Source organism: Heterocephalus glaber, unplaced genomic scaffold, assembly GCF_053883595.1.
Source record: "Heterocephalus glaber isolate CG9 unplaced genomic scaffold, H.glaber_assembly_v1.0 deba00001662, whole genome shotgun sequence".
In the NCBI taxonomy this organism is placed as follows: Eukaryota; Metazoa; Chordata; class Mammalia; order Rodentia; family Bathyergidae; genus Heterocephalus; species Heterocephalus glaber.
In genome coordinates, this window is record NW_028258403.1 from 15,607,430 (window position 1) to 15,632,716 (window position 25,287).

Sequence of the window (25,287 nt, forward strand, 5' to 3'; positions counted from 1 at the left end):
ACACTGCTCGCACGTCGTCCACGCGGGGTCAGGAGCCCACGGTCAGCGCGACCGGCAGCCTCCGCGCCTGCTCATTTGCATACACCACGCCCCTGGCGGCACGTTCCCCAGTGGCCCCCCCCGCGAGGTTCCCTCTGGCTGACACCTACAAGGAGCGTGCTTTTCTGCCATGCACTCTATCTATCTATCTATCTACCTACCTACCTACCTACCTACTTATCTATCTATTCCGCCACCCCCCACACCCCATCCCCCCGTGCACTTTAAAGTAGGGCTGAGCAGTTGAATTTTCTTGGTCTTTGCCCCGCAGGCAAATCCTAGCCTCAAGACGGTCCCTGCCCCAGGGACCCGATTTTGATCCCTGATACCAAAAAACCAAAACAAAACACCCCCAATAAATAAATAAGTGAATAAAATGTTGATAGAATTGAGAAAGCAAACAAGTATTCTCTTTAAAATAAAGTTAAATACATTTACCAAAACAATACATCTGTTTAAGAATTTCTTAGGGTTTCTTTTGCCATTGATTTCCAATTTCATTGCAATGTGTTCTGATCATATGCATGGGATAATTTCAATTCCTTTATTTACTTAAGCATGTCCTATGAGCTATCATGTGGTCTATTTTATAAGTATGCCCCGTGTGTGTGTGTGTGGCAGGTGTTGGAACCACTGAGCTAAATCCCCGGCCCCATGTAGTCTGTTTTAGACTAGTCCTGTGTGCAGCCGAGAAGAATGTGGATTCCAATGTTGTGGGGTGGAATAGTCCACAGACATCTACTAAATTGCTTTGTTCAAAAGATTGCTTCAGGGCTAGGGATTTAGCTCAGTGACACTGCCCCTGTCTCACAAGAGCAAGGTCCTGAGTTCGATCCCCTGTACCAAAAAAATAAAAATAAAAACTTTGGTTCAGTTCCACTTTCACTGTTGGTTTTCTTCTCTAGTTGATCTATATGTGACAATGGGCTATTGAGGTCCCTCATTACAACTGTATTAGTGCTTATCTCATTTTCATGTCTTTTAATATTTGCTTTATGTTTTTTATTGGCTTCCAGGATGCTGGGATTACAGGTGTGTGCCGCCAGGCCCCACCCTCTCAGGTGTTTCTAAGAGCCTGTAAAAGGTGGGCCTGGGGTGAAGCTCTCTAGTACAGCACATGCCTAGCGTGCAGGAGACCCTGGGTTCATTCCTAGCGTCATCGGGAGAGCCACCGGCCTCTGCCCTACAGATGGGTGGGAAGGAGAAACACTGGGAAGTCGCCTGAGGGCTTGGCTGGCCATCTTGAGGCTAGGATTTGCCTGCGGGGCAAAGACCAAGAAAATTCAACTGCTCAGCCCTACTTTAAAGTGCACGGGGGGATGGGGTGTGGGGGGTGGCGGAATAGATAGATAAGTAGGTAGGTAGGTAGGTAGGTAGATAGATAGATAGATAGAGTGCATGGCAGAAAAGCACGCTCCTTGTAGGTGTCAGCCAGAGGGAACCTCGCGGGGGGGGCCACTGGGGAACGTGCCGCCAGGGGCGTGGTGTATGCAAATGAGCAGGCGCGGAGGCTGCCGGTCGCGCTGACCGTGGGCTCCTGACCCCGCGTGGACGACGTGCGAGCAGTGTTGGGATGGCTTTTGTGAGCAGCGAGGATAGAGCGCGAGGTCTGAGGACGCAGGAGCCGCGCGCGGGTCGTAGGCGTGAGTTCAAAGTGTGTCTGGTTCCAGGGTTTGGGTCGAGGCGAGCATAACAACTCATACTTACCTGGCAGGGGAGATACCATGATCACGAAGGTGGTTTTCCCAGGGCGAGGCTTATCCATTGCACTCCGGATGTGCTGACCCCTGCGATTTCCCCAAATGTGGGAAACTCGACTGCATAATTTGTGGTAGTGGGGGACTGCGTTCGCGCTCTCCCCTGGTTTCTTGGTGTTAAAAGCAGAATTGGGGAGAGAAGGGGAATCTGACCGTTTTCCGCTGTGTGAGAGAGAAACGTCAGGCGTCTTTTTCCCCACTTCGACTTGCTCGTTCTTTAGAAGCTGGTGTCGGAGATGGGACTATGTTAAGAAGTGTTTACGCGGGCCTAATTTCACAGGTGGCCTACGGCTCGCTCGCCTTAAAGGTGTGCTGTGCGCGGCCGTCTGTTGGTAGGAATGGGCAGTTTACGAGGTGAAGAGACCAAAGACTCGGGAGGAACGAGAGTTTCTATCCACTCCAGAGCGGAACACGTTTTTCATGGACAGTTTTGCTGAGGGTTTGAGACCGGGTATCTTTAGGAAGCAAGGTAAAGGAACAGTTGCTAAGGTCGCTGGGTGTCCAGGGAGTGCCGTGCTGCCCACTATAGTCTGCGGAGGCTGGCTGAGCAGGTTCGGTTTTGTGCTTTTTGGACTTGTTACACCTGAGTAAGTTGAGTTTCTGTCGACGTGCTTGGCACAATCGAAACTGTATGTAGCTGTAGCTTATTCTTCTGCGTTTTTACGTCAGTGAGGCATTATGTGAGGTCACACTTACTGTGCTGTTGACCGTTTGAGTTGTGGGACAAAAAGTGTAGGCCGGGTGCTGCATAGGGGCGAGGCCGCGATGAGTTGAGCGAAGCTGAAAGCGGATGGTTTTCCAGGTGCAAGGGCTGGAGGTCGGAGCTGGGTGTTTTCTGCAGCTCTCGCGAGGTTTTCAGCTAGGCGAGAGAAGCGGCGTGCGCCGTTTGGTTCTGGCGCAGCCGGCGAGTTTGCTTCGAGGCTGGGCCGCTCGTGGTCAGGTGCGGCTTTCGCGCGAGGTGGTTGCTCCTCGGTCAGCCGCTGTTTACCGGCGGCTGGGCCGAGGCGCCCGTCCCGGCCACGCAGAAGCCACAGACTCCGATGATTCGGCCCGCCTTCCTGACCAGAGCGTCCCTCCGCTGGTTATGTGCGAGCCTCGGCCCCGCTGAGCCGCACAGGGCCACGCAGAGATAGGGCAACTACTCACGAGCCGTGGTCCTGTATACTCTTCACGCTTAACTTTTCCCGGCATCTACTGCGAGGCGGTCTCTGGTGGACTCCTAGTTTTTTCTTTTCTCTTCTTCCTGAGCTCTACCCTCACAGCCCAGCACCACCCCTCTGGTTGAAACCTGGTCTCACTGCTCGGCCAGGCTGGGCTCCAACTTGCCGATGGGCGAGTTTCAGACCTAGTGACTGTCCCTTTTTCTGGAAGTGCTTTTGCTCCGAGTGTTAACGTGCCCCACTCAGTTCTTTCCTGGCCACAGGGTGTCTCTGACCAACTGGACACAAGTCCTGGGGAGGACACAATTCCCAAGGAATAACCCATGCCTCTTCCGAGAGTCCTCTTTTTTTCTGTCTTTTTCTACCTGAAGTGAGCCAGGCCTGGAGCTGTGCCAGGGAGTTTACACCCAGCAGCTGGAGCAGAGTGGCGGCCCTGCAGGGCCTCTGAATTAACGGCTGGCAGTGCCCCCCAAAACGTCCCACGCAGGGCTCTGGGTCCTGGTTTGCAAGCAGCTTATGTAATTTAGTTATCCAAGTCAGTTATACTGTAATACAGAATCCTCATTCCATCTGTTTTTACACTGCAAGCCAGAGGATGGACTGGGGGACACCTGATTTCTGCCTGCTCGGGCACCACATACGTGGGATTCAGGCAGGACACAGGACTTTCTATTAAACCTTTCCTGTTCTCTCACAGCAGTTTCCTTTTTTGTTGCTTTAGACAAGGTCTCACTATGTAGCCCACGCTGGTCTCAAACCCACAGCGATCCGCTTACCTCAGCCTCCTGAGTGCTGGGATTACAGGAGTGTGCTGCCATGTCCAGCTAGCAGGGGTTTTTTTTTTTAATCAAGGAACGAACTCAGGATCCTGCGCTTGGGAGGCAAGTGCAGCACCACTGAGGTAAATCCCCAGCCCTAGCGGTTTCTTTTTAAACCAACTCATCATTTTTTGCATTATGTCACGCATCAGTTTAAGCTAAAATCTGTATTTTGTTGCTTTTTTTTCTTTTTCTTTTTTTTGGTACCGGAGGTGGAACTCAGGACCTTGTGTTTGTAAGGCAGGCACAGTGCCACTGAGCTAACTCCTGGCCCTTCAAATTTTGTATTTTTATTGGGTTTTTGTTGTTGTTGTTGTTGTTGTTGTTCTGGGGATCAAACTCTGGACCTTGCACTTTCGGGGCAGGTGGCAGAACCACTGAGCTAAATCCCTGGCTGTATTTTTATTATAAGACCTGAGACAACTGTGTAAGTTTACAGACCACGCACAGACATCTCACCCACCCTTCCTGGCTGAACACTGCAATTCCAGCCCCAGACTCCTCTGTCTGCCCCGCATAAACCTCTCCTAAACTCCCCAGCCTTTTCACCCACTGCCTGGACTGGTTACGTTCCTCCTATCCCTCAGAGGATGAATCCTAGATACTAAATGCCCATAGTAATTGTGCACACAGCACTTTTCCTCTACAATTGTGTTTTGCCTTTGTGCCTTTCCATTATGAGATGATCAATAATGTTTAATGAGTATCTCAACTGAGTCCAGGGTTTGTTTGGTTTGGCTTGGTTTTATGGTGATCCTCCTGCCACAGCCTCGAGTGCTGGGGGTACATCCATGCATGGGGCACTGGCTATTTTTATCAAAACTAGCAGTGAGGTAGTGGGAAAAAAATGTTTCCTTTCTAGAGACACAAAGAACCATTCCTTAGTATGCCCGGGTGAATAGTATAGAGGAGTGATCAAAATATACAGTGAATGTTTACATTTTTTAAAAATTACTGTTTTGTTTTTGTGGTACCGCAGTACCGGGGATCACACTCAGGACTTTGCTCTTGCCAGGCAGGCACCGTGGTACTGAGCTACATCCCTGGCCCTGAAGCAGTTCTGAAAGTCCTTTCATGTCTTTTTATGATCAAAAACCCAGTGAACGCTGCTGCCAAGTACAGAGGAAAGGCGGGCTTGTAAAAGATTACATTATGTCCTCATCCACCTTATTCATTGGATCTGGCCCCGTGTGGTTTCTGGCTTCTCCCCAAAGGAAAAAGTAACCGTGAAAAAGGTAAACATGTTCAGTCCATTCAGGACATCGAGGTAGCCACAACAGTGCAGCTAGTCACAAAGAACCCTCCAGAACTGCTTCAGAAAGATGAATTGTGTTCGAAGGGGGAGTATTCTGAGGATTAATAGCAATGTCTTTTACTGTACTCAGTGTATTTAAATGTTGACCATATTGCTGGATCACACCGCGAACACTCTACCTTGTGGACTTGGTAGCGGGAAGGCTGCAGTGACTGTCAGTCAGCAAGGTATGTGTATTGAGTGACCTCACCGCTCTATGCACGCTGCTTCCGGTCCCCCATCCCCACGAGAGCTAAGAACCAGAACCAGGGCCCAAGTGTTATCAGGTAGTATCTTTAGAAATGGCTCGCCAATCAAGAGTATTCCGGGTCCTTCTCGCCTTGAACAAAGAATTGGATGAGACATGCCAAAACCAGTGCCAAAAGTTTAATTGAAACTGTGGGCTGAATGGGCATGTGAGAAACCAGCTCTGCAGGGCAAACTTGGGCAGAAGAAGAGAAAAATATAAAAGCAAAAATAAAAGTACACAGTGCATCTGGGAAATGCAGGGCGGGCTATCGGGAAGTCAGGTGAGCGGGCTCCCTATGGCATCTTTTACGCCATTCACATCTCCTGGGAGCCTGCAAGAATTTCCACATACCGGGTCCTGGGAATTATCTGGCGCTGTCCAGGAGGTCTTGTGATTGACAGGTCGTTCTCCTTTCCCCACCCAGCTCTGCCACTGTCTCCTGCGTCAGGGATGCCGCTCTGCCTCACCCCAGACCACCCAGCGAGCAGAGCAGCCAGAGCTGTGGAACACAGCGCGTGCAATTTCAAAGCACATTTATACGTCACCTGCATGTTTCCAAAGCACAGTACCAACGTTTATTAATCCTCACAACACCCCTGTGAGGTAGGTCAAGGTCTTTTAGGGGAGAAAACTGAGGCAAAAGTCAAGCAAACCTGCCCAGACCTGCTGGAGGCGCAGGGCAGCGGGAAGGGCGGGACCTGAGCAGACGCGGGGCTCGGTCAGGCGCGCACACAGGCAGACAGCTCAGCAAATCTTCAGATCGGGCGACAGGAAGGACACAACATGGACCTCTCAACAGCATGGGAAGGGCGCGTCATGAGACATTAACCAGCACGTGTGAGCGAGAGAACATGCTGAGAAAGGGGGAGTCACGGACGGCGGGAAGACAGACCAGGCAATCTTCAGGACAGTCTGGGAAAATGTAAACTAGAAACCAGTTCAGGGGTCACCAACCCAAATGCCTGCGGTTTCCAAACAGGAGAAAAGTTAAAAAGGTGGTGGAAAACTCCAACCACTCAGTCTAACTTTGAACTGGAAATGACAATAATGTGCATTCACATTAGAAAGGCCAATAATATCTGCAATAAAACTACTGGCAACCTGTCAGCAGTATCCTACTTGCACAGCAGCTTTTATCTCAAATATTCTACTTTTCCCCACAGACGAGAGCTCTTCCTGGTAGCAGATCTCTCTCAATACAGTGGCATCAGAGCTACCCAGAGGCTCAATGGTGTGTCTCATGGTTACTTGGCTAGCTAGGAACAGAGGCCAGGAGATTATAAACTGTAAGAGACTGCTCCAGTATTTCAGAAATAGCTGTTAACTGCCTCTGCCCATTCCCACTTTCTATGGGCAGAAGAACAGTCCATTCTTTTCTAAAGGGATTGCTGAACTGGTTCAGTATTTTTTTTTTTTTCCTGGAGACAAGGTCTTGCTATGTAGCCCAGGCTGGCCTCAAACTCCCAGCGATACTCCTGCCTCAGCTTCCGGAGTGCTGGGATTATAGGCGTTCGCCACCACGGCCAGCTCAATGTATCATTTTAGTATATGTGCTGCAGAAGCGAGCACTCAATGTATCATTTTAAAAGAAACAAGGGGAGAAAAAGAGAAACTTAAGACCTGCACTGTAAAGCATAACAACGGAGTAGATTTATTACAGCTACTCCAAATTTTAGAGTGATACATGACCTCAGAGTTTAAAACTATCACTGTTATCTCTGGTTACTTTACAATAATTGGTTTAGTCTACAAGTTTAAGGCAAACATACTAATGCATTTGCTTTTCTTCAGAAATCATACTTAGAAAGATTACATAAAGTCTGGCCCAAAACTTTCATGCTAATTAAAAGTAAGTCTGATTAAGATGCTTTACAAAGATACATGAATGAAGAGTATACAGTACAATACTTTTTAAAAATAAAATTACAAAATCAAGAAAGGGCCATCTTTACCTTGTTGGAACAATGTATTTTGAAAAGGTTAAACTTCAGAAATTATTTAAAGGTAAGTAAGATTGGCAGCCATAAAGAATACTATTTATAAAATAAACCCAGTTATCAAGGCTACTTAAAAAAAGACTAGGGCCAGGGATTTAGCTCAGTGGTTTCACAGCCTGCTGCGCAAGCGCAAGGACCAGAGTTCAATCCCCGGTACCAAAAAGAAAAAAAAAAAAAAGACTGGACTCTGGGCTTCCAAGTTGGATGGGTGCAGGTGACGGACGCTGTCCAGGGATGCAGCTCGAGGGATGTCACAGACTGGTGCTGCCTGTGCGAAGTGCTGTCGGCTGCTTCTGGGGGGGGGTGGGGAGGAGATGCACTTCGTCAGCTTTACTTCCGGTGAGCAGAAATGCTTAATGTCATTAGAAAAACAAAAAAAAATATCTGAAGGAAGGCAGCCCTTTTTATCAGGTACTGAAAGTGGCTTATGTGTCTCCATTCAACACTGCCAGGCAGTTCTGCAGCAACTGGAGGTTACCCTGAAAAGGAAGGAGAATTATGAACGGCTTTAAAGAACCTTACTGAAAATATACAGTATTAGCAATCATGTCAATTTAAGTTTGTCAAGATGTCAGAATTTTGGAAACAGTCATTCTTTAGTAAATAAATTTATTGATATTAATCAATATTAACTGTCTGGATTAACGACACATTTCTTTTTTTTTGGTACCAGGGATCGAACTCAGGACCTTGTGCTTTCGAAGCAGACGGCGGCACCACTGAGCTAAATCCTCAGCCCTGACACATTCTAATGAAGGCAAATACTCCCTTTTGGGCCAAGTTTAATTATTCTTGTTTATTTTTTGGCAATACTCAGGATTGAACTCACAGCATTTTCACTGAGCTACACATCCCCAGCTCTTTTAAAATTTTCGATTTTGAGACACAGTCTTCCTAAATTGCCCATGCTGGGCTTGAATGTATGATCTTCCTGCCTCAGCTTCCCAGAGTGCTGGAATTACCATTACTTTCCACGTTGTGACACACTCCTCAAATGCCCACCAAAAAAGTGTGCAATATCCTACACTTAAAAATGGGGTGAGAGGGCCGGGGATTTAACTCAGTGGTTCCGCTGCCTGCCTTGCAAGCGCAAGGATCTGAGTTCGATCCCCGGTACCAAAAAACAAACAAACAAACAAAAATGGGCAAGAAAGAAGGCACATCCCACCCTCCCTGATCAGTTTCGTCACATTTTCTTTTCTTACTCTTACATTTTATTCTTTACTGATAAAGACTGGGTCTACTTTTAAGGATACAAGTGACCTAGTTTACCATTAACAACCAGATGGCAATTATGTTGCAAGACATAATAAATGAAATCCAAAGTAGTTTCAGACTATTTTACCATAAATTTTAGTATTATCTAGGCTTTCTGGAACAGGGCCCGGGAAGGGAGACAGCTGAAGTTCATTACAGGCAGTAACACAGAATGACTATGCACTTCTGGCTCCTCTACTACAGCAGAATAACTACTCTGTAAAATAATCTGTATGTGCTTCAAAGTGACAAGAGTTCAAAACTCCCAACACATAAAAATGATTAGTGGTTAGCTGGGGACGTGGCTCAGTGGTGCCACATCTGCTTGGCAAGCACAAGGTCCTGAGTTCAACCCCAGTACCAAAAAAAAAGATTAGTGAGTGGTTAGAGATGAAACATTCAATACCTTGATCTGATTATCACACCTATACTGAATGACTATAATGTACCCTCCAACTATGTACAAATATTGTCTCAATTTTAAAAAACAGGACTGCCAAGATTAACAAAATCACTGCACAATCTCAGCCCCTGCTACCCCAAACTAGGACACTTGTCAGTGTGAACCCATGCCTGGCCACACACTGAGGGTGTGGGCAGAAGCCCTGGCAGCTCACTCCAGCAGAGAGGAAAGCCCTGGCCACCCTGCCACGCCCACCGCCAATACCTCTGCTGCGGGACAGTCACCCCCAGGTGAGAACCAGGGGAGTGAGAACCGCCATCAGAAATTCAAATACAGAGAACACATTTCAGAAAGGACTTGGACACAGAATGTGGAAGCCAGGAGCAGGAGCCAGCAAACTTTTCTGAGAGAGACTACACAGTCAATATTGCAGACTCGGAGACATACAGTCCCTGTCAGCACCTCCACTTGGCTGAGGCAGTGTGAATGGAGCCACAGAGAAGCAGAGCTGAGTGCACTTGGCTGTGTCCCAATAAAACCTTTATGAACTTACACTTGCATTTCATATAATTATTGCTGTTTTTCATATGCTTCTTAACCATTTAAAAACGAGAACAGCACTCCTAGATCACAGGCTGTACAAAACCGGATGGGCTGTACTTTGCCAAACCTTGATCTACAGCAATACAACCCTGTCAGTATAGCGTATGACCCCCTTAAAAGGAACAGTGAAAATCAGAAACCAGCTCTGTTAAGAGTAAATCAGGGGCCGGGGATTTAGCTCAGTGGTTCCACCATCTGCCCTGCAAGTGCAAGGTCCTAAGTTTGATCCCTGGTACCACAAAAAAAAAAAAGAGTAAATCAAGCCAAACCTGGCATGGAGGTGTATGCCTGTAATCCCAGTACTTGGGAGGCTGAGGCAGGAGGATTTCAAGTTTGAGGAAAGGAAGGAAGAAAAGGGGGAGGGGAGGGGAAGGGAAGCAAGCCAGAGAAGAAGTGGGGAAGGAAAAAGGAAGCTGAATGTGGTGGTCCACCCTTGTAATCCTAGTAGTCCCTGTCTTAAAAAAAAAAAAAAAAAAAAAAAAAGGCCCCCACCTCCTCCAAAGAAGGAAAAAGGGAAGGATAGGAAAGGGGAAAGAAGGGCAGGCTAGAGATATGTAGCACTGAGCTATACATTCCTAGCCTTTAAAAAAATTTTACTTTGCAAGCCAGGCGTGGTGGCACACACCTGTAATTCCAGCACTCAGGAGGCTGAGTCAAGAGGATCACTGCAAGTTGAGGCCAGCCTGGGCGGCATAGTTGAGTTCAAGGCCAGCCTGGACTGCATAGTGAAACCCTGTATCAAAAAGGGGCAGGCAGGCAGGAGGAATCTAGCTCAGTGGCACTGCGCCTGCCTCATAAGCACAAGCTCGAGTTCCATCCCTGGTTACCCGCCCCCCCCCAAAAAAAGGGAAAGAAAAAAGTTGTATTTTGTGACAGGATCAGACCTTGTGATCCCCCTGCCTCAGCCTCTTGGGCAGCTGGGATCACAAGTGTGCATCACCACACCTGTCTTAAATTATTAAATCTTTAATACACTACCTTTGCATGTTTCAGTTCTAATTCTGCAAGTTCCACTAAATTTTTTCTGAATGCAGCAACTCTTCTTGTCTTAAAATCTATAAGTTCTGTGAACAAGAAAATAGAATTAACAAATTTACAGAACCACCATAAGACAACCTTGTGACTGAAGGTTAATGTAATGATACCTTGTTTTGCAGATTCAGATATTTTTTCAAACTTCTGACAACATAGTTGTTGGGAAGTTTCAGCCTGCAGAACATCTTTATTCTTTGCCCTTGCTTTATCCAGCGCTTTATTAGCATTTTCATAATCTACTAGTGACCGAGATCTTCGGTAGAGGAGATCCTGTAGACAGAATGTTCCACACGTCACTCACCCCACACTACTGGAGGAGACACTCACACACTGAGTGAGCACCACACACCACTAGCCTTTAAGATTTTATTTCCACTTGCTTGGTTTTGCTGATTGAACCCCAATTCCCCACCCTAAGTGTTCTTTTATTTTGTAGTGGGACAGGGCCTCACTAGGTAGTTCAGGCCGGCCTCGAGCTCACGGCAATCTTCCTGCCTCAGTCTCCTGAGTCCTGAGATTATAAGTGTCTCCCACCATGCTTAGCTTAATAGCAGCTTTATTGCTGGGTGTGGTGGCACATGTCTTTAATCCACCACTCTGGGAGGCTGAGGAAGGAGGAATCACAAGTTCAAGCCTCGCTGACAACTGAAAATCCTGTTTTAATATAAAAAAAATTTTAAAAGGGCTGAGGTTGCAGTTCAGGGTGAAGATCCTGGGTTCAATCCTAGTACCACAAAACAACAAATACAAAACAATACCCCCCCCCACCAGAGATATAATTCACATCCATTTAAAACATACAATTCAGTGATTTTCAGTATGCTCAGAGTTGCACAACCATCACCGCCAACCAACTTCAGAATACGTGCACCATTCAGGAAGAAACCCCAGGCCCGGGAGCAGTCACCCCACTTCCAACGCATCCTCCTGTACACAACCATTAATGTGTTCCTTCTCTGTAGATTTGCCTTACTCTAGATCATACTGTACCAGAAGTTTGTACAGGTAACCATTTTTGGTTCTCTTTCTCACTCTTGTTCAGTCAGGTAACTTTTGTGAGAGGGGAGGTGAGGGTACTGGGCATTGAACCCAGGGCCTTCACACTGAGCTACATTCCCAACCCTTTTTATTTCTGGACACGGTCTCATCATGTTGTTAAGTTGCCCAGGCTTGGCTCACACTTGCGATCCTCCTGCCTTGGCCTCCCAGAATGCTAGGATTCTAGGCATGCTTATACACCACCTCTGGCTTATGCAGGAAATTCATGTGGTCTGAATTCCCTGATCTACAATTTCTTTTTCTTTTTTTGGGGGGGGGGCAGTAACTGGGGATCAAACTCAGGTCCTTATGCTTGTGAGGCAGGCGGCAAAACCACTGAGCTAAATCCCCAGCCCTGATCTACAATTTCTAAAGGGAGAAAAAATTTAATACTTGAACATACATCCAAAAATAAGTCACTTTTAACAATCTTAAGTCTAACAGCCTCTAAAGAAAGGAGCAATGAAGTTACCTTAGCTGCTTGAGATTCTCTTAAGTAATATTTTAAAAGATCAGAGAGTTTGAGGTCTTCATCAGCAGATACTCGTGCTTCTATTTTCTGAAAAAGGGGGAACACTGGGTATTAAATCAGCAATCATATTCTGCTCTCAGCATTTTTCTTAATAATTACTGCAAGAACACTGAAATTATAAGTAACTATAGTATGTATTCCTGTTTTACTGGTTTCCTCCCTTTTCCTTCCAACTGACCTGTTACTTTTGTTTGCAACTGTAACAAAAAGAAAAAAAAAAAAAGATTAAATCAATTGACCCCAGTGAATAATGGAAAGACTGTATTTGATTCCAGCACTTTACTGTGAGTCTCAACATCATCTCTGTATTATCTATCGGTCTCTACAGCAAGAGCTGGACAGTGCAGTGCCATAGAAGGCAGGGCACACCTCCACTCGGTACACAGGCTTTGTTAGCTGTACACTTACGATTTAGGGTTTCTTGTACGTCTAATACACTTCAATAAAAATCTGAAAAACTAGCTTCCTAAGTTATTGATTTATGGAGAAATTAAAACTTAATGGATCCCCTAGCCCCAACCCCAGGCAATGCTGGGAACTGAACCCAGGGCCTTGCTTACACTCGGCAACTTCTTTCCCACTGAGCTATAGCCCAGCCCTGGAACTTCTTAACCTAACACATTCAAAACGGATTTAGATGTGCTGATAACATGCTAGATAGTATGGGGGTTCTGAAATGTTTCCCCTCCTTCCACTGAAAAGAAGGGTCTGCATCCCCTCCCTTGGACTCTGTCAGGCTGCTTGGCCAACACAGCAGAAGTGACATTGTGCCCGTGTCACTTTGGCCCAGGCCTTCAACTGGCTGCTCCCATGCTCACCACTTGGGACGGCCAAGTTCCGAAACGCCAGCCTGTGTTGTGAGGAGGTGTGAGCAGCCGCGTGGAGAGGCCACGTACGGTGTCCAGCACAGCCCTAGCACAAGTCAGGGGCACACCAGCATCAGCCTCAGATGCATGAGGAAAAGTGCTTACAGGTGGCGCCTTCAGATTTTCCCAGCCCAGCCGCCGCCCATGACAGAGAAGGCCAAGCCACCTCTGTCCTTTCTGAATTCTTAACCCACAGAATCCATTAGCATATGAAATAGCTATTGTATGCTAATTAATTTTAGGAACATACAGACACTAAAGGCAGGCCAGGGCTGGGCATGGTGGCACACTCCTGTAATCCTAGCACTCAGGAGGCTGAGGCAGGAGAATCACTGAAGTTTGAGGCCAGCCTGAACTACATAGCAAGACCTTGTCTCAAAAGAAAAAAGAAAAACAAAACATAAAGGAAGGCCAGGGAAATACGCCACCCAGTTCCCATTTAAGAGAAACTGCTTGCTGCAAGGGGCATAACTGACTCATAGCCTCAACTGCAACTCCTTTGGGTCTAGTACGATGTTCCCACAGGGCTTCGCTCCAACACCTCTCACGATGGGCACCTGCCAAACAGTGCGGCCGGAGGTAGGCAGCACACAGGCGACTCGAGCTGAGGGATGCCTCTTTCCCTTGTCCAAAACATCCCACTCCTGCTCCTTCCTTTTCATTCTTCATGGTAAGTAGCTCTCACATCTAATCTTATCCTCACATCTGTTTCTCAGGAGGTTTGACATAAGTCTATTTTGTAACAGATCTCTATATTGATGGAAATGCACAGAAAAAAACAACTATATCTCTTCCCTGAAAGTGCTCAGTGATACAATTATGAAAGGCAGAATAATGAACTACCGGGAAAAAAAAAGAATAAAGAACTACTGTCTGGACAGCAATGTCAATACTCCCTGTCTCCTGTGTGACAGCGCCTCTTTCTCCTTTACCTATCTCTGCTGTTATTACTTAAGTGACAAGCCCATGCTGAAATCTGACTTTACACTGCACTGGCTACCCGGACACTCGGCTAAGTACCCTTAAACATCAAATCAGTATCTCCACTATTTTACCAACTGATCAATACACTGAACACTGTAGTATGTAGAGTAAGCCTCCCAGATCCAGACATCATCGGTATCACGAGTGCAACCTTCCCACAGCTGTGTATGAGCCCTGCACGGATACCACTTGAGTGGGAGGGCTGCTGGGGATCAAACCCAGGTCCTACAAGCAAGCCATGTACTCTAACTGCAGCACCCCAATCATTCATTTTCATCTTTGGCGCGCCGAGAATGATACTACTCATAAACCAGTGCGTCACAGGATCAAAAGCCACAGTCAGCCAGGTGTGATGGCACACATCTGTAATTTCAGCACTTTGGAGGCTCAGGAAGAAGGCGGGGGTGGGGGTGTGTGTGTGGAAAGGATCACTCTTTCTAAAAACAAACCCAGTCTCCATAATGGTTTCTGGAATCCGAACTTCCACACAAATACCAAAAGTCCTAGCAAAAACTGAATTTCTTAAAAAAAAAAAAAATCAACGGAATCCAAATCTATCATCATTCTTGTGACGTATACTCATCTACCTCAATAATTTAAACACAGCCACAAGTTAAACACTACTGTGTGCAGATTTAGATCTTCAAAGGTTAACAGTAACCCTTCTGAAAAGCATTTACTGTGGTAAGAACACTTAGGAGAGCTGTTCTTTTAACAGATTTTTAAGTGTACAATATTGTTAACTATAGTGTAGGTCGGATGTTGTGTGGCAGAACTCTAGAATTTAGTACTTACTCTTGTTTTATCAAACAGTTCTGAAACTTTAAGGAAAAACCTGGAAGGGAAAAATATTTTCATCAGAAGCTATATTTGAAATAACTTTTACCTTCAATGTTTAGAGAATATATCCCCAAACCATATTAATATTTTTTAAAAAATAGGGTGTAGGGCCGGGATTTAGCTCAGTGGTTCTACTGCCTGCGCCTTGCAAGCACAAGGTCCCGAGTTCAATCCCCAGTACCAAAAATTAAAAAATGGAGTGTTGGGCTGGGATTTAGCTCAGTGGCACTGCACCTGCCTCACAGGGAGGAGGTCCTCAGTTTGATCCCCAATACCAAGGGGGGGGGGATTAAAATTGATTTCCCAAAAGTAAAGCTGGGTGTGGTGGCACACGCCTGTAATCCAAGCACTCAGGAGGCTGAGGCAGGAGGACTGCTGGGAGTCCGAGGCCAGCGAGGGCTATATAGCAAGTTCAAAGCCAGCCTGAACTACAAAGTGAGACCCTGTCTCAAAAAAACAAAAAAAAGGGGGGGGGGGTCCTCACTTAGGTTGTTGGCCTTGAACTCGAGATCTTCCTGTCTCAGCCTCCTGAATTCTGGGTATGTGCCACCACAACAAATTGAACACTCTTTTTTTTAATTAAATATTGAACATTCTTGTTCCATCACATAAAACAAATCAATGGTCTTAACTGTGCACTTCATTTAGTTCAACAAAAATCTCCTTGCACTTCACTTATGTAACAGATTACATGAAATGTGCTACAAAAAAATCTCTCCAATTTAAGACAACAGTCTAAGCCAAATAGTAAATTTAAGGGCCAGGGATTTAGCTCAGTGGTGCTGCCACCTGCCTCGCAAGCACAAGGTCCTGAGTTCGATCCTCAGTACCAAAAAATAAAAAAATTTTAAATTTGCCTTGTTATCCTTCAGTAATATACCTCATAGTAATAAAGCCTACACCTTCAAAATCATTGCAGAAATACAAAACAATCACAACGAAAGAGACCAAAACCTGACTGAAAGGAAAATACTGAAGTTGGAACAGTTGGTTATTTGATAGTTGTATTTTTCTTTTGGTACCGGGGATCGAACTTGGGACCTTGCGCTTTCAAGGCAGGCGGCGGAACCACTGAGCTAAATCCCCGGCCCTCATAGTTGTGTTTTAAACATTTCCAACACAAGTGCTTTGGTTTGAAAAATAAATTAAGAACCAATTCCTACCTCAGAACCCATTTTTACATATAACTAAATGGCCTATTAAATGTTGGTATCAATTAAAACATATCCCAATGCCATGGAAGGGAATGGTAGCTCAGTGGTAGAGGCCTTGGGTTCAACCTCTAGTACCATCAAAATAAATACAGAAATCCAATACCAAACTATTAAAAGAGAGGTTATAAAGTATGTAATTACAGAAGACAATAGGAATAGGGCAAATTCTATGGAAACAAAAACCAATTTGGGCTGGGGATTTAGCTCAGTGGTGCCACCGCCAGCCTCATAAGCTCAAGGTCCCTAGTTCTATCCCCGGTACCAAACAAAAAAAATAATTTCATAATAAATTCTGTTCTACTCAGTTCAGCCTGTTATCCCAGCTCTTGGGAGGCTGAGGCAGGAGCAAGAGGGCTGCTGTGAGTTTGAGGCCAGCCTGAATTATATAGCTTGAGACCCTGTTTAAAAAAAACTGTTCGATCCCCGGTACCAGAATATAATTAAAAAAAAAAAAAAAAAAAAAATTTTTATAAAGTGAAACTGGGCGTGGTGGTGCTCCCTCAGAACTCCATGTTTAACCACCAGTACTGCAAGAACAAACACTTAACAATACTGCTATAAATTCTCTTACACACACAAATCAGCCATTTTCATCATATAAAACATTATAAATATATATATTAAAGCCCACTTTTATTTCTGAGATAAAATAAAGGGAGGAGAAAAACTGAAATCAACCCAAGCTTATAAAAAAGTTCCTTATCAGTATTTCGACAGAACATTCCAGAATGCCCATCCAGATTAAAGTTTGTGTTTCTTACATTTACTGTTCTTAATTAGAATCCTTACTTGCATATATCTGTAGAATCCTGAGTTCCTAAAGCATATAACGAAGATCCAATTCTATTGTAATCATCTGCAGCACCTACGGAGAAAGGTTTAAAAAATCTGACATAGTCACTAATTTAAAAATACTGAGCACCTACTGCAACATTTAATATGACACACCCAAAATCTAGTAAAGGAAGTGACACAAACACTGTAACACAATATAACAGATATTATATTAGACAAATTTATGTGTAAAAACTGCTTTAGGAATTGGAAACAGATGATTCCACTGGATTAGGCTGGGGAAGGATTTAAAGAAACTATAGAAAGAGCTAGATCTTGTGGGAGGAGGAAATCTTTACCAGGCAAAAGGAGAGCATTTCAAATAAAGAGAACACAAGTAACAGAAAGCATGAAAAAGTCTACTCTATCCTAGTGTGGCTGGGGAGAGGAAAGGAAGACCCAGCAGAGAGGAAAAAGGGCCTGGGAGGGAAGGACACTGGGATGGTACAGTGACCACTGGGAATGGTGGTGGCCTTTTTCACTTTATTCTGAGACAATGTCTCACTAAGTTGCCCAGGCTGGGCTCAAACTCCCAATCTTCCTGCCTCAGCCTTAGGGAGTGCTCTGAGATTACAGGAGTGCACTAGCAGAGACTAGAAATGTAAGGGAACTGTCTCTACCTGCTAAAGGCATCAGAGGAAAAACCTACACCTAACATCACTATTCAAGACTGAATACTCGGTAAGAGAAGGAAGGAGGCAAAGGCGCCTGTTCTCACACCTCCAGGCAGCATTACACCAGAGGACCCAGTGGGGCAAGAAGAGAAGAAATAGCATTCACGCTGGAAAGGAGGAAGTGTCACTCTTTATTAGCAGATGCAGCATGATCAGCTATATGGCTACAAAACTCTTACTGGAACTATAAACATTTTTAAGAATACTTTGTGTGTGCGTGTGTATATATATGTATATACATATATGTATGTATATATATGTATATATATATATGCAGAGAATATCTGAAAGCTGAAAAACCATCTCATAAGTAATATATAGCACTAAAAAATTAGGGATCAGTCTAACTAAAGATGTATAAGATCTGTACACCAACAGTGCTGAAATTAGCAAAGACCTAACTAAGAATGTACCACATGAATGTATCAGAGGACTCAATATTGTTGATATCGATTTTCTCCAAATTAATCTACAGATGCTAATCCTAATCAAAATCTAATCCTTAATCAAAACCTCAGCAAGCAGTTTTGCAGAAAGTGACAAATACACTAAAATCTGTATGCAAATAAAAAGATTAGAATGGGGCCAAAAAATCTTTGATTTTTTTTGGTACCGGGGATCCAACTCTGGTCCTTGCCCTTGTGCAGCAGGCAGCAGAAACCACTGAGCTAAATCCCCGGCCCAAAAACTTTGATTTATAAGAAAGAATTAAGGGGCTGGGGATTTAGCTCAGTGGTTCTGGCACCTGCCTTGCAAGTGCAAGGCGAGTTTGATCCCCGGTACCATAAAAAAGAAAAGAAAAGAAAAAAGAAAAGAAAAATTAAATTTGAGAATTTATGCAAGAGAAGATGTTCAAGGGGGCTGGGGATTTAGCTCAGTGGTGCCACGCCTGCCTCCCAAGCACAAGGTCCTGAATTTGATCCCCGGTACAAAAAAAAAAGAGAAGAAAAGAAAAGCAATTCAATATCATCAGTCATTAGAAAAACACAATTAAGAGCCAGGCATAGTGGTGCATGTCTGTGATCCCAGCACTTGGGAGGCTGAGGCAGGAGGATTGCTTCGAGTTCGAGGCCAGCCTGGGCTGCATAGTGAGTCCAAGGCCGGCCTGAAATACACAGTGAGACCCTGTCTCAAAAATAAATAAATAAATAAATAACAACCAGGCATGGTGGCTCACGCCTGTAATCCCAGGACTGGGGGGTTGAGGCAGGAGGATCACCACAAGTTCAAGGCCAGCCTGGGCTACACAGTGAGTTCAAGGCCAGCTTGAAATACATAGCCAGACCTGTCTCAAAAAACAAAAACAAAACAAAAATCCTGAGCCAGGAATCCTACTGTGCATACATGACTGAAAGAAATAAAGTCAGTATGTTGAAGACATACCTTCCCTACTATGTTTTATGACGCACTATCAGCAACAGCCAAGAACTGCAAATGACCTAAGTATTCATCAACTAATGAATAAAGAAAACACTGTACACAGACACAGTGGAATACTATTCAGCCATAAAAAGAACAAAACCCTGTCTTTTGAAACACCAATGATAAAAGGGAAATCATTGTTAACTGAAATTAGGCACAAAACGAGAAGTGCCATATGATCTCATGCCTATGGAATCTCACAGAAGTTCAGAGTAGAGACTGTTACCAGGGGCTTGGGAGAGCACAGGGAAGGGAATGATGGTATAAGGTGATAAATGGGTACTAAGTGACAGACAGGGGCAAGAAGCTCCGGTAAAGGCAACAATAATGTACTGCTCATTTCAAAATCTAGAAGAAGGGCCAGGGATTTAGCTCAGTGGCACCATACCTGCCTTGTAAGTGCAAGGTCCTGGGTTTGATCTCCAGTACCAGAAAAAAGAAAAAAAGAAAAAGAAAAAAAAAAATCTAGAAGATTTTTTTTTTTTAAGAGTAGGAAAAATTTATTGGAAGAAAGCTTCTGCCTAAGAAAGACAGAAGGGGGACTGGAAAGTGGGTTGCCCCTAGAAGAAAAGATTTTGATGTTTTCACCATGAAGAGATGACAAATGTTTACAATGACAGGTATGTTTAACCCAATTTAAATATTACACAATTATAGATGTATAAACATCATATGATGTATTAATATATACAATTATTCTTTTTATGTACCAGTTAAAAAATCTCATTAATAACAATATAGTAAGTAAGATACTATCTTTGTTGGGAAGGGTGTGGCACAAATGGAACTCTCATGGCAATACTGGTGAAAATGCAAAATGGTATGATCACTATGGAAAAAGTCTGGCAGTTTCCTAAAAAGTTAATAGACAGGGCTGGGGATTTAGCTCAGTGGTTCTGGTGCCTACCTCCCAAGTGCAAGGACCCGAGTTTGATCCACAGTACCAAAAAAAAAAAAGATTGTCCTTCAAGAAGTAAAAACTGGAGTACATCTTTATCCCCCCCTTTTTTTTTTTTGCAATACTAGGGACTGAACCCAACGCCTCTGCACTGAGCTATATTCCCAACCCCTTTTTATGTTTTAGAGATAGTGCCTTGCTAAGTCCCCAAGTAGCCAGCGCAAGGCTCAAACTTTGTGATCACACTGGCTTGCCTTCCCAGGGTGCCAGGAGAAAGTTACATTTTTTTAAAACTGCAAGTCATGACAGGAAAAAAAAATGACTATTAGTACAGCTTGGTATTATTGTCTTGATTTGCATGTACAAAAGCAACAGCAGGACTAGGGATTTAACTCAGTGATTCCAGCACCTGCCTTGCAAGCAAGCACAAGGTCCCAAGTTCGATGCCCAGTACCAAAAAAAAAAAAAAAAAAAAAAGCAACAGCAGTTTTATCTACTTTTTCCTTTGCATCATCAGTGTAAATGATAACATAGTGAAAAAGGCAAAAAATATTATAAGAACAGGTTTGGGTTGTTGTTTTTTGGTACTGGGGATTGAACTCAGGACCTTTCACTTAACAGGCAGGTGCTGTGCCACTGAGCTACATCCTCAGCCCTGTAAGAACAGGGCTTTTGACCTCAAAGGTTTACTTTTTTGTTTGTTTGGGTTTTTTTTGTTTTGTTTTTGTTTTTTGGGGATTTTTTTGGTACTGGGGATCGAACTTGGGTCCTTGCGCTTGTGAAGCAGGCGGCAAAACCACTGAGCTAAATCCCCAGCCTCAAAAGTTTACTTTAAAAGGAGGTTGGGATCTTGGTTTCATAAAACAGTTTAAGAACCACTGTGCTGTATCAAGACTTTTACAAACTCTAAGTAACAAGTTAACTTTATAATTATAATTCCATTAAAAATGTAATCTTCAGCCATAGAAGTCTTACTTTTGTGGGATCTTGTCATCCTGTCAGATTTAGCAGATGCATCCTTAACTCGGTTATGATATTCTAAAAGGAATGTTCGTTCATGCTCAAAGAAATCATCTACATCCTACAGGATCAAGAAAGAAAACATGAGATTTTTTTTACTCATTTACTTCAGCTCAAAATGTAAATCACTTTATGCCACCATTATAGATATAAAAAAAAAATTATCAAGAAAACAGCACAGCTAACCGCAAAAGCCAAATGTTACACCATTTCTTCAGCACATTAAGACTTTCACAGACCTGCATTTCTATCAATCAAGTAAGAAATGGTTTTGTAGCTAAAGGTTTAATGATCCTTTATATATACAGTTCATGTTCACATGTGGTACTCTGAAACATGCTCCTGCTTATGCTTCACTTCTACAAACACATTACTGCCACTGGGACTAAGCAACTGCTTTTGAGAGAAAGAAAAAAAATCCTAGTATCCCACAGCAAGTACTTTGCTTGGTCTCGCATGCATTTTGTGGGTCACCCAGAGGCTGCCTAGCCTTATTAGGGCCCTTTCCCACTGCTGTGGGCAACCTGGCCAAATGTGCTACATGGGAGCAGTGAGAGAATTAACCACTGTCTTCTATCTTTTCTATTATAAAGCTAGATATACATTACAAATCAAAATTACAACAGTACTTTCTCAGCTTCTACATTAGCAATTATTCATCGGAAAAGCGTCAGTTGACATAATGTAACATGAGATCCACATCAATGTAATTCAAAGGAGCAAGAGTCAGTGCTGACAAAATCTCATTTGAAATCTTCATGTATCAGCTTTCTTAACTGTAAAAATGGGGGTAAATCAACATGCAGGGTTATAGTTAAGATTAAATAAGAAAACATGGACTACCAGTCAATATATTATACATGTTCAGTAAGTTACTCCTTTTAAAATAATCAGCCTAAGTCCATTAAGTACGTTCTGCATATCCATTTTATTGTAGATATATAACTTTAAAAACAATGATGACAAAGAACCATTATTTAACCACTCAGTATCCGCTTGATAATGTAATAGAAATATTTCTCTTAAATTTTGCTGCTAAGTCTTCATATAAATCAATTCCTGTACCATTTTTTTTTGGTACCGGGAATCAAACCTGGGACCTTGCGCTTGTGAGGCAGGTGCCAGAACCACTGATCTAAATCCCCGGCCCTCCTATACCATTTTTTAAACAATAAGTTTAGATGTTATTTAGTAAATAATTAATTTTATAAGTATTTTTATATATATTATCTCCCTTTTTTTCAAGACAGGGTCTTGTTATGTATAGTAGTTCAGGCTGGCCTCAAACTTGTAGCAATCCTACAATTACATGCGTATACCACCACACCTGGCTATAATCTCATTTTGAAAATGGAGAAACTGATTCAGAGAAAGAAAGTAACTCTTCCCAACATCATATAGCTACCAGGAGACAACATCAAAACCTCGGTTAAGTTGGGGATGGTGGGGCATGCATTTATAATCCCAGCACTTGGGAGGCTGAGGTAGGAGGATCGCTACAAGTTCAAGGTCAGTCTGGACTACATAGTGAGTTCAAGGCCAGCCCGAACTGCATAGCAAGGCCCTGTCTCAAAACAACAACAGGGCCAGGGATTTAGTTCAGTGGTTCCAGCACCTACTACACAAGCGCAAGGTCCTGAGTTCGATCCCCAGTACCAAAAACAAAAACAACAACAACTACGACCTCAATTAAGATTTTTGGCGGGGGCGGGGGGGGGGGGGTACCAGGGATTGAACTCAGGACCTTGCGCTTTCGAGGCAGGCATGATGCCACTGACCTAAATCCCCAGCCCATTCAATTAAGATTTTATCAGGCCAGGGATTTAGCTCAGTGGTTCCGTCACCTGCCTTGCAAGTGTGAGTTCAATCCCTGATACCAAAAAAATCAACAAGATTTTATTCCAAATCTGAACCTAAATTCCCCTGACATTTGCAAGGCTAAGTGTACAAACAGGCAGGCTTTCTTCTTGCCCCACCCTGCAGCTGTCTGTCCTGCACCCAGCAGACCGGGTGCCCTGTGGGTAGACAGTCCACCCCACACATTCATCTTTTCCCAGGTGCCCCATGCCACCCTGACCACCTAAGGAAGGCACACGGGGTCAGCTGGGGAGGATACCCATGCAGGACCTAGAAGGCTTGGGACTGGGGCAGGGAAATACGGGGAAGAGGGCTGTTTAGATATTTGGAACATGGACTGATTTAGAAGAAAGGGGTATAGGCTCCAGGAGGCCAAATCCCCTTGGACTGCAGACTTCTCATCCTGTGGAGAAGGGAACTCAGCAGAGAGAAGAACCACGGCAAGGGCAATTTCACCAAACTACAGATTCTACTATTCAAACTTTTCTTTTACTCTAGGTTCTATACATCTGAAGTCTTAATACATTTCCCTCCTAAAGTAAATTCTCAACCAGTAAGAGTGCTAATTAAACAAAAATCTTACCTTTACTCCTGAAACAATGACTCCATCTGCTGATTTGACCATGTTTTTAAAGAAATCTTCAAGTTTCTCTTTTTTATTTTTTCCTCGAACACTCAACTGAAAGAAAGGTAATTTAAAATTAGCAATTTCTAAAGTTACAAATGGAGCCAGGCACAGTGGTGCTGGCCTGTACTCCCAGCACTCAGGAGGCTGAGGCAAGAGGATCACCATGAGCTCAAGGCCAGCCTAACCTATATATACAAAATAAGAAAGAAAGAGAGAGAGAGAGAATGGAAAGGAAGGAAGGAAAAGGAAAGGAAAGAAGAAAATGGAAAGTAATGCCTCCTTTATCCTTAAGACATTTAAATGGGAACCTCAAAAGGATCCCAGTTTTTAGTCATGCACATGGTCCTCATTCTGAACTCACCCAAATATCACCTCTTGTTCTGTGTTGAGGGTCAGCAGCTTATAGTACAGGGCACACAAAAGATGATTTGAATAGCATGACTAGTTACCCAAGGGGAAAACTGAGAAGGAGCTAATCTTTTTTTCTTTCTTTCTCTTTTTTGGTACCGGCGATCAAACTTGGTACCTTGCGCTTTTAAATCCCCAGCCCAAGAAGGAGCTAATCTTTGATTCCTGGAGCTTGCTGCCTCAGAGTGCTCAATAAAGCAACATCCCATCTAACTTGTTTCTGTATCGCCAGGGCTTTACTGTCTATGTGACCTCACTCATCTTGAGTCCTCACCATCCTAACTGCCCTGAGTAATCCCAGGTGGTTTTGCCTGCATAGTTTCTTAGCAAACAATAAATAGACAAAAATATTAGAGTGGTATATGGAGCTTCTGCAATGGGACCCTAACTCTAGGAATGTGCCTGAGTCTTTGATAATAGCTTAAGATAAGCCAGGTAGGGCTGGGGACTCATTGGTACAGCCTGCCCAAAGCCCTGAGTTCAATCCCCAATACCAGACCAAAGATAAACCAGGTACACTCCAGCTAAAATGAAGTCACTTTGTCTTAATCCATACATAAACCCCTTCTTCTGACCCAACTTGTAGGAATTCAACTAGTCTTGCTGCCATGCAGGACACACTTTTAGTCAGAAAGCTACCCCGCCCCCCCAGCCCCCGCAATAAACTGCATTCTTTGCAATCCTAGATCTGTCTGCCTTCCCTCCTTCAGTCTCATGACAACTTTGGGGCAAACCCTCACAAACTAAACCTGGATTGTTCCAGAACAACTACATTTATGTAAATGACTCACAAATCTCCATCACCACCTGCTGTGTTCTGACTGAATGTGCCTTTCCCAAATTCATATGTTGAAACCTAATCCCCCAGGGGATGGTATTAAGAGGTGACTCTGGGGCCGGGGATTTAGCTCAGTGGTTCTGCACCCTGCCTTGCAAGCGCAAGGACTCGAGTTTGATCCCCGGTACCAAAAAAAAAAAAAAAAAAAAAAAGGTGACTCTGGGAGATTGTCAGTTCATCAGGCCAGAGCCTTCAGACTCGAGACCTGAGGGAACTGGTCTCTACAAGCTTAAAGAGTTCATGTGTGGTCTGGGGATTTAGCTCAGTGGTTCCGGCCCCCGCCTTGCAAGCGCAAGGTCCTGAGTTCAATCCCCAGCACCAAAAAAAAAAAAAAAAAAAAAGAGTTCATGTGAGGTAAGAAAACAATGCTAAGGAGACAATTCAGTGGAGCTTTTTAGTAGGCTGCTTGATATACAGGGCTGGGACCTAGTTACTAGAGTAGCATGATGACAGCACATTAGTGTATCTGAAGCCACAGGAGTATGAGAACACTTATAAAAAAAAATGCATAGAATCTGAGTCTAGAAGAACTTCAATCCTCTACAGAACTCCATGAGAACCTCGGGAAAAGAAAATGTAAATTAATGGGTATATGGAGGAAAAAGTCCATGAAGGAGACTG

General features: G+C 44.0%; 1 protein-coding gene, 1 long non-coding RNA gene and 1 other non-coding gene across 3 annotated transcripts in view; 2 read left to right on the forward strand and 1 right to left on the reverse strand.

Annotated features, from left to right (window-relative positions):
* The first annotated feature begins 1,559 nt into the window (after window positions 1-1,559).
* LOC101716595 (uncharacterized) lies at window positions 1,560-9,527 on the forward strand. Its single transcript, XR_015445764.1, has 4 exons — window positions 1,560-1,682; window positions 5,160-5,256; window positions 5,743-5,921; window positions 7,989-9,527. It is a non-coding gene; the product is annotated as an uncharacterized LOC101716595 (long non-coding RNA).
* On the forward strand, window positions 1,739-1,902 carry LOC147822358 (U1 spliceosomal RNA). Its single transcript, XR_015445818.1, has one exon. It is a non-coding gene; the product is annotated as a U1 spliceosomal RNA (small nuclear RNA).
* Window positions 5,867-25,287, reverse strand: part of Snx6 (sorting nexin 6) — a 41,565-nt gene continuing 22,144 nt past the window's right edge. The window contains exons 7-14 of the mRNA XM_004867574.4: window positions 23,376-23,471; window positions 20,891-20,996; window positions 16,877-16,952; window positions 14,829-14,868; window positions 12,124-12,210; window positions 10,724-10,883; window positions 10,557-10,642; window positions 5,867-7,794 (exon numbers count right to left, since the gene is read on the reverse strand). Of these exons, the coding sequence (XP_004867631.1) occupies window positions 7,741-7,794; window positions 10,557-10,642; window positions 10,724-10,883; window positions 12,124-12,210; window positions 14,829-14,868; window positions 16,877-16,952; window positions 20,891-20,996; window positions 23,376-23,471 (705 nt within the window). The 3' untranslated portion in view covers window positions 5,867-7,740. The remainder of the gene's footprint in view (window positions 7,795-10,556; window positions 10,643-10,723; window positions 10,884-12,123; window positions 12,211-14,828; window positions 14,869-16,876; window positions 16,953-20,890; window positions 20,997-23,375; window positions 23,472-25,287) is intronic.